This window comes from Martes martes (assembly GCF_963455335.1).
Source record: "Martes martes genome assembly, chromosome: 8".
In the NCBI taxonomy this organism is placed as follows: domain Eukaryota; kingdom Metazoa; phylum Chordata; class Mammalia; order Carnivora; family Mustelidae; genus Martes; species Martes martes.
The window spans coordinates 111,163,143-111,179,949 of record NC_137895.1 but is presented as its reverse complement, the minus strand read 5'-3'; the positions used below and the strand labels follow the sequence as shown (position 1 = coordinate 111,179,949).

The window sequence follows — 16,807 nt, the reverse complement described above, 5'->3', positions numbered from 1 at the left end:
CAAAATGAACAGAGCCTGAGAAGACACAAAGACCATCCAAGTGATGCCCAGACACCAAAAATTTCAGGGATCTGAAGTCTAGGTCTTCACATAGGATTTGCATCTTTTCCCAAAATGGCTCCATTGTCCTTAAAGTGGTCAAGGCGAAATGCTTGCTTTTTGAACCCATTTTTCCCTTGTCAACAGCCCTAAGGGCTGATGTATACCCAGGAGGCAGAGGAGGCCCAGTGCCTGGGACCCACAGTGCTTTCAGGAGGCTCAAATATTTAATTTCTTTTTTAAAAAATATTTTGTTTCTTTCTTTGAAGAGAAAGAAAGCGCAAGCAAGCAGGGGGAGGGACAGAGGCAGAGGGAGAGAGAGAATTTCAAGCAGATTCCTTGCTGAGCGCACAGCCCCACACGGGGCTCAATCTCAGGACCCTGAGATCATGACCTGAGCTGAAACCAAGAGTCAGATACATTTTTTCAAATCTTTATTGTGTTATGTTAGTCACCATAAAACACATCATTAGTTTTTGATGCAGTGTTCCAAGAGTTATTGTTTATGCACCACACCCAGTGCTCCATGCAATCCGTGCCCTCCTTAATACCCATCACCAGGCTCACCCATCCCCCACCCCCCCGCCCCTCTAAAACCCTCAGTTTGTTTCTAAGTTCACAGAATCTCGTGGTTCATCTCCCCCTCCGATTCCCCCAATTCACTTTTCCTTTCCTTCTCCTAACGTCCTCCATGTTATTCCACAAGTAAATGAAACCATATAATTGACCTTCTCTGCTTGCACGAGTCAAGACACTTAATTTCTTTGAAAATCAGAAGGAAAACAAAATGAACTTTGAGAGATACAGTAAATGTTTTTTTCCTCATATCATATGAAAATAATACTTTTAGAGCCCATGAAACTACAAAATTTTGCATCACAGAAAAAATAAAATACTGAAATAGTTATATGAAATATAATTTTTATTATTGATGTTATTATGGTAGCAGGGGTCCATGAAGGTAAAAGTGCCTACAGTCTAGGAAGTCCTACAGATGCTCTGAACAGCTTTTCTACCTCACAAAGCAGGTGAAACACACACACACACACACACACACACACACACACACACACAAAATTAAAAAGTAAAAACTAACCATCACCTATCCTGAATCTTACAACTGATGATATATACCATTGCACTGCACATAAAAACTTCCAGGATGGGGCACCTGGGTGGCTCAGCTGGTGAAACATCCGACAATTAGTTTGGCTCACGTCATCAGATCAAGCCCCATGTGGGGTTCCACACTTAGCATGGAATCTGCTTGAGATTCTAAATAAATAGATAGATAAACAGGTAGATGAAAGAAAGAAAGAAAAGAAAGAAAATCTCAAAAAGGAAAAAACAAAACAAAACAAAAAACAAACACTAAACCTCCAGAATGCCAGACAAAGGGACATTTTGAAATAATGGCCTTGATGTTGAGAAAGTAAATGACTCCAGGTAACAAATCCTTTTGCCACTCAATGAGTTTCTAGTTCATTCCTTTTAACAAAATGAAAGGAAGACACAAGTCAGTTGTCTTTCCACTGATACATCAATAAAAATAACTTGATGAAGGATCACTAACTGATGTTTGGTGCTTAACTTGACGGAAGGTCGAAGGGCTATTAACAGTACCATAACAAACTCCATCTATACCATTCTACTCACTTCTGTGAACAAGATTTCCCAGATAAAAATTTCTCATTCTAGAAAAATTTAATATTTTTCAACAATTAGAGTGAACTAGCTGGGGAGAAAGTCCCATTTAAAGAGATACACTTATAATAAAAATAATTTCTGGAGCGCCTGGGTGGCTCTGTCTGTCAAGCATCTGACTCTTGATTTCAGCTCAGGTCATGATCTTGGGGTCATGAAATTGAGACTCAAGTCGAGATTCTCTCTCTGCCTCTGCCCCTCCCTCACCCCACTCACGCACACACTCCCTCTCAAAAAAATAATAAAAATGGACAATGACCAGAGTATACATAAAAATGAAAATCTAATCCACAATATGTAGAAACCAACCTAATAAGCCAGTCTGCTACTTAGAGTAACCAGTCCAGGAAATTAGACTACTATCTGCAGCAACCAGTTCAGGAAGCCAAGCAATAACCCCTGTTAACAGTCGGCCCAATATAGACAGGATCTGATTAATAATTGACAGCTTCCCTAATCTCTGACTCTGCTTTCAATTTAGGAAGAGCCAGAGAGAGTCCCTCTGCACCTTTAGCCAATTACGAAGGACACTCTCCATCTAGGTAGCCCACCTGCAGCTACTCTACGCCAACAGCTACCAATGAGGGTACATCTAAAGCCTCCCCCTTGTTTTACTATAAAGCTTTCCCACTTCCCTGCTTGCCAAATACAAGTGATGGCGGCAGGGTCCCTTGCTATGGCAAGCTCTGAATAAATAGCTTATTCTCATTTGAATGTTCTCGGTTATTTCCACATTAATAGGCAAAAATTTTTATAGTGCATATTTACACTATGTTGATAAATTATGTACTAATAACGATTGCCAGTATATTTGCATTATATAAAAATTCAAGAGTTAACATTTGGATGCATTTTGTTTCACATAAATGGGAAAAAATGACCAATGAAAGATACTCAAGTTTATAAATGTATTAGGTTAAAACCCGAGTTATATTAAATGAAACAAAGTTCAAGAAAAACAGAAATTAAGTAAACTTTGAAAGTGTTAAATAAGTGCCTTTAAAGAGTGTTTCCTTTAAAAACACACACACACACACATACATTTTTAGAGTAATTTTAAACACAAACAGAAGCAGAATAGCATACTGCATCCCCACACAGCCACTCAGCTAGTATCCCCGCCTATGTTCTTTGAAGCAAATTCCAGATAGATGATTTCCAACCACACCTACTTTGTTATGTATTACAAAAAGATAAAAACTTTTTAGAAAATAATTTCAGTAACATAGTCCACCTAAAATGAAATAATTCCTTAATATCAAATACGCAAATGGTGTTCAACTCACCAATCTGCACATGACTGCTATTTTGTTGTTGTTGTTTCATTTAAATCAGGATTTATACAAGATTCACAGATTATGATTGGATGTTACATCTCTTAAGCCTCTATTAATCTGTGTTCCCTCTTCACCTCTTTTCCCTACCTTGCACTTGACATATCAAAGAACCTGGGTCATTTGTCTTATAGTCTCCCACCGTCTTGACTTGACTGACTGCATGTCTACGGTGTTAACATGCTTTCCAGCATTCAGGATTTCATAAATTGACAGTTGGATCTAGATGCTTGATTGGATTTGGGTTTCTTTTGCAAGACTACTTCATAGTGTTATATTCTTCCATCAGAAAGCTGACAATACTTAGTTAACTCTCAATTTATTATTATCTTTTTATACTACCAGTGATTGATGATAAATGCATAGATCCATTATTTCATCAGGAATGACAAAAGAGCAATATTCTTACTCTAGGATTACTTCTATCATTTATTAGCTAGGATACCTCAATAAAAAGAACTTCCCCTTCATCTATTTAGCTACCCAGTAATACCATTCATACAGGAAATATACCTAATTAATTATTTCTTCTACCAGTTTTCCAAATAATAAGCTGGTTCACTAGCATCCCTTACCTTGCTTGCTTACTTACTCATGATCATTATGAACTCATGAACACACTGCTATTACTCCCCTTCCTGATGTTCTAATCGTCCTCCTTGGGCCAGTGGGAGCTTCAACATGACTCCTGGGCCCTGCTGACACAACTCCAGTAATCTTTCACAGTTTTCCTTATTTTCTGATATGGCAGGATGACCCAGAATCATCTGATACATTTCCTCCCTGGATCAGAATTCAGCCATTTCTCCAGAAAGCTCTGATCCCTTTTGATGGAAAATGCTATTTCCAAATCACAGTCTGGATATCAGGAATGCTCAGTTACTGGGTTGGAGCATTAATTCAAGACATATTCAGTGAACACTTACAGGATTTTCCTTTCCTCCCTCCTTCCTTCGTGTGTGTGAAATAAAACATACCACAGAGTCATTATATGTTCTGTGCAAATTGAGGACCATGGAATTTGTCTTTATTCTCTTCTAACTTAAGTCTGTAGACCTTTTCTTCTATACTCTGAATCCCAGATCCTTGATGGCACAAGGAATAACAGAATTAGAATATTACTATAATTCTTCATTTGCTCCATCTCATAATATCCACTGAACAATCCAAGAATAACAAGACCAATATTACCAGCAACAAACTGTAGTTCTTTTTTTCCCCCCATCTTCCTTTCATGGTACAAATTACTAGACTTTACAGTGACCCAAAATAGTTACTCTTGGATGCGTGAGCTACCAACTGGATATATAATTTATGTGTAGTTCTGTTAGATGATTTTTTATTTTGAGAATTACTATTTAACTATTAATAATCTTATACAGTGTTTTTAAATTAAAATTTGATTATAATTATATAAAACATAATATGGTTTGAATGCCAAATATACAAAACAAGAGGTTGTGAGTCTCACTTCTATCTCACTTCCATCCATCCTATTCTCTCTGTTCCCCATAGGTACCTATTTTTTTATAGTTATCCCTTTTTGTTTTATTTCTTCAACATAAGAAGCTTTACATAAATGATCTCTCACTGTGTGGTCTATTTTATTCACTTTCTCATTTTTTTAAAGCACGTTTTTTGAAATTTAGGAAAATATGTATTTTTTTTCTAATAATTATATTTATACCAGTAAGTTTATGTAAAACTGCCCATAATTCCCCCATTTTTATTATTACGGTCTACTGATTACCTTCTATGAGCAATATCATTATTAGCTGGTCATGATATGTCTCATCCTTTAGTTTAAGGGTATTATTCAGAATGTTGTTCAACATACAGGGCTCAATAAAATATTTCTCAAGTGTCAGTTTAAGCTTCTCTTACATAACCACTATTTTTAACCATAAGGACAATGATTCATTAATTCAGGGTTTGTCTACCTCAGCACTATGGATATTTTGGGCTGGAGAACTGATATGGACAACAGTCCTATGCCTTGTAAGATGTTTGGTAACATTCTTGGCCTTAATCAGACACTCACAGTATCCCCATTTTTACCAGTTGTGGCAACCATAAATATCTCCAGATATTGTCAATTGTCCCTCATGGGAAAATATCACTTATATCTGAGAACCAATAATTCAACTAAATCAAGGTTCTCAGTTTATATGCACAAGGGCAAATTCACAGCAACTTCTAAAAAAGCATAGAAAGCTTTTAAGATGAGAATTCTGTGTATTAAATTCACCTAGGCTTTATCTTAATTCTCAGACTTAATAACCACTGTTCTATTGACAAAATAAATTGCACACTTTGCTTAGCTTCCATCAATTCTTCATGCAAAAAAGGAGAGGAGTGAATTCAAACACAGCAAGACTTGGAAAACACAGCAAAGTTAACTTTCTTTCTTCAAGGAAAGCATCAGGAGTTTACCTAAAATCTCTCATGAACCATGCCCCTAATTTGAGTTGATTATTCCTCAATTCAGCAAATTTCTACATATTGTTGGCTTCTTTATTTTCCTATTGGTAAAACAGAAAGACCACTAAACATAAACCCCTTTTGGACAAGGACTAGGCCTTATGACTTCAACTCTGGACTCATCACATATCGCAATGCCTGGCCCAGCATTGTCCAACTCCTGTATTATGTTTGAATAAGTGGTATTAAAACAGTATGAAAAACCATCTTAATAGTTAGGGGAGTCATATATAACAGGTCACTTTTACACTGCCACCAAACCTTGCGTTTAGTAGATGCTTACCATAAACTTACCCAATGGCTGCCAAAACCATACAATCTAAATAAACCTAGCATATAAAATTTTGAACTAGGAAGTAATATTTATGTATTCTCCCACTGATGGCTACAGACATTGCCAAAGCTTCCAATATAAGTTCCTCTGCTCATGAAAAACAAGGTAAAAGAGATCTTTTGTGTTAAAAACAGCATTTAAATTTAAACACACAGGACCAGCCAAATGAGGGTGGTGGTGGTGAAGAAATGCTGCGTCCAGAATGAAAGACAAAACTTGATGGAAAGTACACCATTCAAATTCTTCTTAACATAAAGACAGCATTTACCTTTCCTCTAACACTTTTTTAAGGTGCAGCTAAATTAAAAGTGCATCCTTTATAAAACATGAATTAAAAACTACAACAATAAGACATTAAAAAAGCTCTGTATTTAATTATATACCTTACAGGGTAATTATTCATATAAAGACACTATTTCCCAAATATCAGGCACCTGAATATCTGTACTCTTATTTAATTAAAATTTACTGTAAATCACATTTAGAAGTAAGTAAATCAGAGAAAGACAGTTATAGGATTTCACTTGTAAAACTCATGGAGCGTAAGAAAGAGGGCAGAGGACTATAGGGAAAGGGAGGGAAAACAGAATGGGAAGACATCAAAGAGGAAGAAAAACCATGAGAGACTCTAACTATGGGAAAAAAACTGAGGGTTGCTGGAGAGGAGGTGGGTGATGGGCGTTAATAAGGGTACTTGATGTAATGAGCCTTGGGTGTTATAAGAAACTGATAAATCATTGAACACTTCATCTGAAACTTCAAAAAAAAAATCAAATTTAGGCAATCCACATTTATAAATGAGATTATTCCAAGCAGAAAAAGCATGGGCTTAATGAGCTGGTATACAATAAAAGAAAGTAAAGTAACTAGTGTACCACTTACGTATTACCTTGCATACCATACGTGGTACACCTCACATTTGGAAAAACATTGTCTGAAGCAAATCCAAGATAAGATTTTTAAAAGAGCATATCCATGTAGTAATCAAATGCTATTTCCACAAAATTAGTTTAAAATATGTTGTACATGTGAACAAACCTAAGTTTTGTGAGAATTAACTATAGTCTAAATATTATCTAACTATACTCTATAGAGAACTTCATACCTTATTATATATTATTACCTATTTATATGAAGAATATCTACTGATAATTACCAGTAAAACCACACAAGACTACCAGTAAAATTAGGGGAGCCCGGGTGACTCAGTCAGTTAAGCATTTGCCTTCATCTCAGGTCATGATCTCAGGGTCCTGGGATCGAGCCCAGCATCAGGCTCCTTGCTCGGCAGGGAGCCTGCTTCTCCCTCTCCCTCTGCCTGCTGCTCCCCTACTTGTGCACTTTCTCTCTCTCTGTGTCACATAAGTAAATAAAAATATTAAAAAAAAAAAAAAACCTAGCCCTACCACACAACACTGGAAAAACTGCAATGTTTCTAAATAAAGGTGACTAAAAAATAAATGATTTCTGACTTACAAATTTCTTGAAATGGACCTTCTTATTCTTAAAAAGTGCTCAATTATAAGATTAGATCATTACAAACACTAAATTTATTTTTGCAAAAGTACTTCACTTTTCTGTGTAAACCTCCCAGAAAGAGCCAACAGAATTCTTCAGGCAAGTGTCCTAGAATTTGAGTATTCTAAGTCCCTGGATTCCTAATATAAACTCACTAAGCCCTGTATTTTCTCTCCTTCAGAGGGTATTTGAATAGCAGCTCTTCCAGATCTCTGACGATAATTCTGGCCCCGAGGTCTCTTCACCACTCTCTCTTTCAGATAAAGTTCAAGTAATGATTCTATCCAAGTTGATTATCAATCAAAGATACTATGTTTGGGTTTGGTGTTAAGGCCATTAACTATTTCCTATTTGATCTAGCATTCAGATAAAAAACGCGATAATAAAAATCTGGGAATATAACTTTAAGTGTCATCCTTATTTACCTTTAGGGAGCAATTTAAAAGTCTACCAGTCTAAAGTGAAGTAAGCCCAAATGTATTAAAATGTGAAGACTCTTGCCTACCTCTCCAGCAAAAGACATTTGCCCAGGTTCTAAACTTAATCAATTTTTGATAAAAACAGATAATGAATTCTATTCACAGGAGCATGGCTGGATAACAGGAGTTGGCATCCCTGTAAATTAAGATGAAACACGCAGAGAAGAAAGAGCTTTCACTTACTTGCACGAAGGACTGAAGGTGTGACCTCAATTTCACTTGTTGCTTGATAAGGCTGAAAGGCTGAAACATTGTTGGTGCCAAGTTCACTGCCAAATATCTCCGGGCTCTGGGTACCCGTGGAGCTGGCACTGGTGCCATCACCTCCATGATGTGGATCCTGCTCGTCAAACACGGCTACCAGCTAGAAATGAAAGGTAAATCTGCATTTACAAACAAAGGCATTTAAAACTGCTACCAAACAATGGGTGAATCACTGAACTCTACCTCTGTAACTAATACATTGTATGTTAGTTAGTTGAATCTAAATAAAATTAAATTAAAGTAAAATAAAACTGCTACCAAAGTTACACCACATTTGACATAAATCTACAGAGGAAAAATACTGACATTTAAGCACCCAGGAATATTATGTTCTCGGAAGCAAAGCTTCAAAGACCTAGTCTTCCCCCCAAGCTTTGATGCTTTACTTTTATATTTCTAAGTTGTACGTTTCAAATCCAAAATTCTATTGGTAAAAAATAATAAATTCGTTTTATGTCACAGAACATTAAGAGAGATGGGACAGATATAAATCTTTTTGTAAATGATATATTAAGTGGAAAAGAAAATGCATTTCTATATATAATGCATATATGTGATCTGTAATACATATATAGCAAAAGATACAAGGTACCTTTCACATAGGAGGAAGGAGTATTAAAAACTATACAAATGTCTGCCCATTTGTGCATTAGAAGGATAAAAGATAAGGCTGTCTCCTAGGAGTTGGTAAGAATAGAGATGAAAGAAAAAGAAAGTGGAAGCAATGAGGTTGGTGGGGAGGAAAAGACTTAAGTAATTTTGGAAAACTATTTTCACCATTCAATGTAAGGCGAGAGACCGAAAAACAAACAAACAAACAAACCCTGTCATATAAATTTGTTTCTCACAAGCGTATGGTTTAGAAATCCTCACACTACTACACACACACATACCAGGAATGAATGAAAAAGAAAAATATTTTGGATAATGAGAGTCAAAATTCTCCCTGTCAGAAACAGAAGTTATAAATAAATAAACTCTGTGATATCAGATTAAAATCAAAGGCGTCAATATGAACATGTGGTTGTTTTGGTTTTTTTTTTTAATGAGTGGGTAGGTAGGCAGACAGGTAGGAATGAATGTTAATGCGCGTGTGGTTCTTAGCTCCCCTCACTGAGTGGTCCTAGAAGCAACCACACACAGTATGAAGGAACACAAGCACCTGGATCTTGGTTTGTTACCATTTTCCAATGAATGAACAAGGGCTCCTTAAAAAAAAAAAAAATAGTTAATTCCAGGGTTGGGGTAGAGAAAATACACGATGGGCCTGGAACACCTTTGATGCCAAAAAGGAAAGAGTACTCAAAAGTGAAAGAGGCGCATCAAAGGGCATCAGTTTTGACTCAAAGGAGCTCCCAATGGCCAAAGCTGGGACAATTCATAAACAAGTCAATAATGATACAATTGGATTTTAACCCCAAAACAAACTAAATATCTGTAAGTCCATAATGATACAAGTCAATAATTAAAGAAATAATTAATGGTAGAAATGGACAGCTCTTCCATACTGTAGCATTCCAATTAATAAAAAGAGAAGGAATGATGGAAACAGAAGTCATCACAGGCCATCTTCACAGTAAGAACTGCTGCAGGTGAGATCACCAACGGAAGTGGAAATCACTGAGTGAGAATATCACGAGAAACAGGATACTTGCAAATCTCAAAGTATCTACCCACACAAAACCTTTTCATTAAAAAGAGAAAAATAGTATCTTTGCAGGGGAGAAACTTGGCAGAAAACACTTCACCAAGGTTAACATCACCTGTAATGAGTCACATCACCCTCTGATAAAATGCACAGAGAAGGACATAAAATTACTTCAGTGGTATTCCTGCTAAAAATGTGTATCTTTGTCTAATCATGAGAAAACATCAGATAAATCCAAGTTGAGGGGCAATCTATAAAATAACTCACTCTTTACAAATATTAAAGTGATGAAAGCAAAAGAAAGGCTGATGAAGTTGTGTAAACTGGAAGAGACAGAGGAGAAACGAGAACGACGTGCAGCATGAGGTCCTTGCCTGGATCCTGGGCTAGAAAAAGGACATCAGTAGAAAAGAGGCAACATTCAAAAGACTGCGGTAGATTAGTTAACAGTACTGACTCAATGTTACTAGTTCTTCTACGTTTGATAACTGTACTACAGCTGTATCAGATTTTACATTATGGATGAATGAAAAATATATGCAACTATTTTTGCAACTTTTCTCAAGTATAAAATTATTTCAAAATTATACTTTCATAATATAGCATTACAAAAGGCCATGAAAATTAAGACTCAATCTATTTATTCCGATAACTAAACAGTGGAAGCATTTTAAAATCTCAGAGTAATAAAGTGCTAAGGGCCAGCACCACCTTGATCATTTACCCTACAACCCTATGCCTAGTAAACTAAGCGTGGCATTCCAAGAAGGGGAGAACCATGACTAACCCTAACATTCCTACCTACCCCCAATTCAAGCTTCTCCAAGCTTGAGTCCTATCAGTTAAAGGATGGTATGATAAATTTATAGAACATGAGAAGCACTTATAATTACAATTCTCATTTCATAGATGGTTTTGTCATTTTGAACAAATGATATTTCCACGAGTGTGTGTGTGTGTGTGTGTGTGTGTGTGTCATCAATCAATTCGTAAGACAAAAACAAAAACCATCATAAGGTCATAGAGACATGTAGACAAACAGGAAGCTCGGAACCCTTCTGTAGCATCATCTATAATTAGCTGATTAAACAACGTGGAGGGAGGTTAAGTGGTAAGGAGAAATTAACATAGGATGGATAGCTGGGCCACTCAACCTTATAATAAGCAACCTAAGTGGGATAAGAAATCCTTAGCAGTTCTAAATAACAGAAAGGTGTTTGTATGTATACACTGAAGTTCCCTTAAACAGAAATAAAATCAGTCTGTTTATCTGACATCGACTGGCAAGAATCTCCCAGGATTAGTAACACAGACATTCTACTAGACGAGGGGTCAGCAAACTTCTGAAAGTTCCAACTAGTAAATATTTTTGGAGCTGTGCAATCCATGCAGCCTCTGTCACAACTATTCTACTTGGCCACTGTGGCACAAAAACAGCCACTGGCGATACACAAATAAATAAGCACAAGGTTTAAATAAAACTTTATTTACAAAGCAGGTGATGGACCAAATTTGGCCCATAGGCCATAGTTTGATAATCCTGCACTAGAATGCTCATCCTCCACTAACATTCAATTTACAATTTTCAACTTGGGAAATAAAACAAAGAGTCAAGGTACCTTGGTAACCCTGATAAACTACCAATATCCATTTCAAGCTCTTCACTGAGATTTTGAATTTCCGTACTTGATTTTAATATCATCAAACTCCTCACAAGGTGTGTGACTTAATACGGATTTTGAAGATAGTAAGTTCTGACATTTGGTCTTTAATTGGAAGCAAATGAAATGCAAGTTTTGTTATTGACTTTTTACAATGGTGTGTTCTCTCAAGAATCAAGTCCCTTCTGCAAACTGAAAATGGAGACTGCAAATTACAGAGATTGTGTCTTTAAATGCCACACATGGAAGAACTTATACATGTATATTAGCTTCAATAATTATCTCCAGCATTTTTAGAAAACACAAGTATTATGAAATCTGGACTGTGTCATGAACAAATGCTGTTTGAATTTCAGTGGCAGAATCACAGTTGGTGATTTGCAATATGCCAATAACATACAATTTCCACAGCTTTCTTTTAAACCAAAATTTAACTGCCAGGTGCAGATATGAAGTAATTTTGTGTTAAATTGGGACGGGTATATAATTTTAGAAAAATCTACTCTACAAGAATGCATACAGTAGCACAGCAAAAGAAAACGAAACCTTCACAAAAACATCACATATTAAAAATCTCTATCATGCCCTTCAAAAAATAAAGGAAATGCCTGCTTTTAAAATTTGTGAAACATGACTCATATCCATATTTTAACAGATGGAATCTTCACTGCTGTCCGTGAAGCAGATCATTTCTGAAAGTTCATTTTTACTTTCAATAGTTATGACTTAATCTCTCTTCTGATCCATTTATCCATCAAATCTCCATGAGAACAGATATGTTGAATTTAGGGTAACACCCACAATTTAAGATAAACCCACATTCAAATAAACTCCAAACTTGGCCATACCATTCCTCACCTACCTCAGGAGAAATCATTTTAACTCTCTGAGACATCAGAACGCTCCGAACTGCTTTTATTTTCTTTTCCAAGTTATTTTTAAAACATTACATGCAAACACTTACAAACCACTGGGATAGAGGGTAGCCCTTTTAATGGTTAAAATTACGTGCTTAAAGCCCAGAACTGTGTGTAGCAAAGTGTCTAAGAGCCCAAGATTCAGAATCAAACAGATCTCCAATCAAAAATAGCTCTGATCTTGGGGCGCCTGGGTGGCTCAGTGGGTTAAGCCTCTGCCTTCAGCTCAGGTCATGATCTCAGGGTCCTGGGATCAAGCCCCGCATCGGGCTCTCTGCTCGGCAGAGAGCCTGCTTCCTCCTCTCTCTCTCTGCCTGCCTCTCTGCCTACTTGTGATCTCTGTCTGTCAAATACATAAATAAAATCTTAAAAAAAAAAAAAATAGCTCTGATCTTACTTCATGGATGGGTGTTGGTAAATCCATTGGCCTCTCCACCATCTCTCAGCCTTACAGTCCTCATTGCAAAAAAAGAGGATGGTGGCTGTGGTGGGCAGAATAATGCTCCTTGTTGTCTATTCTCCAAACTGCTGGAACCAGGGGGTGTTAACCTTCATGGCAAAAGGGACTTTACACTATGATTCAGATTAAAGACCTTAAACTGGAGAGATTATCCCAGATTATCCTGGGGAGGAGGACATCTGATCTCCCAAATCTGGAAAAGTAGAGAACCTTTCCCAGCTATAGTCAGAGAGAAATGTGACAATGGTTAGAGAGATATTATGTTGCTGGCTTTTAAAATGAAGAAAAGGAAGCCATCAGCTAAGGAACGTTAGGCGGTTCTGGAAGGCAAAGGAAATGGGTTCTCTCCTAGGACCTCCAGAAAGTATAGGAACTCTGCTCACAACTTGATTCTGGCCCATTGAGACCCATGCCAGACTTCCACCCTACAGACTTCGTTTTTCCTCCCTTTCACTCAGGGATATACTTTTTAAAACATGTCAAAGTACATCAAGTACCTGGGTCCCTGAATTCCCCTTCATTCATCTCTTGAAAAACAAAAACAAAACAAAACCTTTCATTTATAGTCATCTCCCATTTCAAACAATCTCCTATTTCAAACAATATATCATGTAGTAGAGAGCAAGACATTCCCATTGCTACTTGCACAACCAAGGAGACCAACACCGTAACATACCCCTACCTGTCAATAGTCAAAGGTCGTCTGTCCCGTAAGAGTTAATAAACATCCTTTAAGAAAGTCACAGATACCTAAAAAGGTATTATGCATCATCTGGAAATTGCAGTGAAACATATTCAGCTATGATGCTCCCCAGCTTACACTACAGAGCTGGGATTTCATTCTGCTGTCCCTCAGGATGATACACTCGATCACTCCCTGAGCCTTCAGACTAATTAGATTCCCAATTGAAGAGTAATGTTCAACTAACAGCCCTGAATATGTCATCCGCAATCCACAATATGCAAATGCTGCATCCACAAACTAGCGGACCCACTTGTCAGATACAATGTAAACTCCTCTCCCTCCCATCCCCATCACCAAGCACCACTGTTTCATTTGTACCTGTGCATGAAGTTAAAACTATGTTACACTACTGTTTAAGCGTTAATAGAAAGTAAGACTGCACAGTCAGATAAAGCAAAATAACTCTGAAATTGGCTAATCACATAGAGATAGGTTGACTCCAAACTGGAGAAAGCGGCATTTCTTATGATTTTTTTTTTTAAGAATTTTTATTTATTTATTTGACAGAGAAGCAAGCAGAGAAGGGGGAGGAAGCAGGCTCCCAGCAGAGCAGGGAGCCCGATGTGGGGCTCGATCCCAGGACCCTGGGATCATGACCTGAGCTGAAGGCAGAGGCTTTAACCCACTGAGCCACCTGAGCCACCCAGGCGCCCCATTCTTATGATTTTATCATGAACACATGCAGCTTTCTCTAAAGAGATGACAGTAGATAAAACTGGGAGAGAAGCAATATGAACCTCAGAATCAAATGTAATGATGTAATAACTAATTATTATACAGACATGGGTGAAAAAAACTATTAAATCAATTTGTAAGCTTTCTGATGACTGTTTCTATGTTAATGACATAGAGACAATACTAAATCCTTAGTCATTCTCTGAGCCTTACTTGCAATCATGGTTCATTAAAAACTCATTTAAACAGAGCTACTGTTTTACTGGATGAGTAAGCAGAACAATAGCAGAAGAATATATTTGAGCCAATGATGTTTTGTAATAGTAGTAATACAAGCTATACCAATGAAAACTAACTCACTACAGAAGAAGGATCTCAAGCTTGCCGTTGAAAAACTTTAAATGTTACACTCACTAGATTAATTCTGTGCCTCCTCAGCATTTTAAGAATTACATATATTTTATCTGACCAAAAAAAAAAAAAAAAAAGACCCAAAGCTTAGCAAGGAACTCTAAAATGACAAGGGCACATGGAAAGTTAGCCACCTTTCCTACTGGCTGTGCCCGGAGCCCTTGCCCTGCACTGTTCCATGAGAATGGACCTCAAATCCAGCCCAACTGCAGGCTCCCCAGTTTGAGAGCAGAGAGGCAGCTGTTCCTCATCTATGGTGCCCCCTCCCCACCTTGCCACTCTGCCAATCCTCCAACAAATATCTGCCTAAAAGCAAGTAAAATGTGGAAATAAGATTCAACAGCAAGGTGTTTCAATCTGCAGACAATTTCATGCTTAACTATTAATATATGTTACATACTGATTCATGGATAGCTTTTCAGGAATAACACTTAGGCATAGATGTATTAATAACTAGGACATGACAGGTTCCCTCAAGAATAATTTCTTCTATGAATGCCATAATCTGGGAACTGGGGATCTAAATTTGAAAAAAAGTTTTATTAATCAAAGTCCAACATCATGTAGGAAACAGGCAATAAGGAGACAAGCCAAAACCATACACAGGTAGCCTTCCAATGCCTTGCTCTAAACTGTAACCAAAACCCACAGCACCAATCATGATGTTACTTGAACTTTACTGAGACAAAGACATCTGTCCCACAAATGTCCCACAAAGACATGCCATTGCCACCCTCACTCACAAGTCTGTCACCATGCTCCAATCTCCCTAACTCCTGACCCAAAGGCCCAAGAGTCAGAAGCTGCCATTGGGATTCCTCAGCCCAGAAACACAGCACCATAATTACACTGCACAAGATCACAGAGTCTTAAGGGCTCCTGCTCTGTCCTTGGGTGCATCTGCATTTCTGCCTCCATTTGGTGAGTCCTCCAAAGCAGGGCTGAGCCCTGTGCTTAGGAAGGTGCCTTTTAGTATACTTCCTCAGCGAGCCAGGTAAATTAAGCCAGGGCCTGCTCCGCTGACCTGAAAACCTTGTCTCAAGATGCCCACAGCACTCCAGCTCCACCTTCTACCATCCAACTAGCAAAATTACCATGTTTACGTCAGAGAAAAGGAGCAATCCAATGTAAGCCTCCAGCTGCTACTGCATTCTCCTACCAACTTCCTAGGTTGGTACCCAGGGGCTTTCAGGCACACAGAAGCAATCAGGCCCAGTCAGTCTTTCATCAAGTAACACCATCTCACAAAACTTAGACAATCAGTCCTTTGCATAATCAACCCATCACTGACTCCATTGTTGAGCATATGACAAATGACTCATCACCAAAATTTCTTGCCAGTCAAATCTGGTGAACTATATATAGCACTTTATTTTTTTGGCAATCAGTAGTGGAAAACTTCCCATCCTAAAATAGAAATTAGAAGGACTGCTTCCTTAGTTCTAAATGTTGCAAATCGTGTTTAAAATTAAAAGCACGAGAAAAGAAAACTTGGCTGTGGCTCCAGTCAATCAATCAGTACTAGAAGTAGTGAAGCAGAAAACATCTCAACACAATGTTAGACCTAGACAGGATGCAACAGAGGTAAGCAAATCATCCTCTCTGGCATTTAAAGACAAGATAATATTTCCAACTCAAATAACTAGCCTTGTTTCCAAGGCAACTTGGCATTTGTATAGGGAACTCACTAGGGAGTTAGTAAACCCTTAACTGCTGACTTCACGATTTGAACCAGACTTCCACTGACACCTTAGCTTCCATCTAAGAGCATCATCAGAAAAAAAGAGACTTTAACTGCTACAAAAGAAGAAAGGAATTCAGATGACTCTATTAAGACTTTGGGGAGTGGGAGGGGTTATAGGAGAAAAAAGTGCCCTAAGAAAAGCACACTGGAAGAAATGTGAGTTATTATTTAACAGTGATTTCTTTTCCAATGAAGGTGCATAAAAACCTAATTACTTCTGTTCACTCCAAGTTCTGAATGAAAGTTCGGTTTATACTGAGCCATAATAAAAAGTCACCATTCCTTCCGACAACCACAAGCCAATATTAGCAAAAGATCAAAGTTCAATAAATTTGTTTTGTAAAATATAACGATAATGTTACATTACAAAATGCCTTTCAGTTTAATTTGCAT

The 16,807-nt window shown here is 37.5% G+C and overlaps 1 protein-coding gene across 30 annotated transcripts in view; it reads right to left on the bottom strand.

Annotated features, from left to right (window-relative positions):
• PARD3 (par-3 family cell polarity regulator) overlaps window positions 1-16,807 on the bottom strand; it is a 655,030-nt gene that overhangs the window by 389,820 nt on the left and 248,403 nt on the right. For all 30 annotated transcript variants that reach the window (XM_080812103.1, XM_080812093.1, XM_080812097.1 and 27 more), the window contains exon 3: window positions 8,073-8,253. In XM_080812103.1, the coding sequence (XP_080668229.1) occupies window positions 8,073-8,253 (181 nt within the window). The remainder of the gene's footprint in view (window positions 1-8,072; window positions 8,254-16,807) is intronic.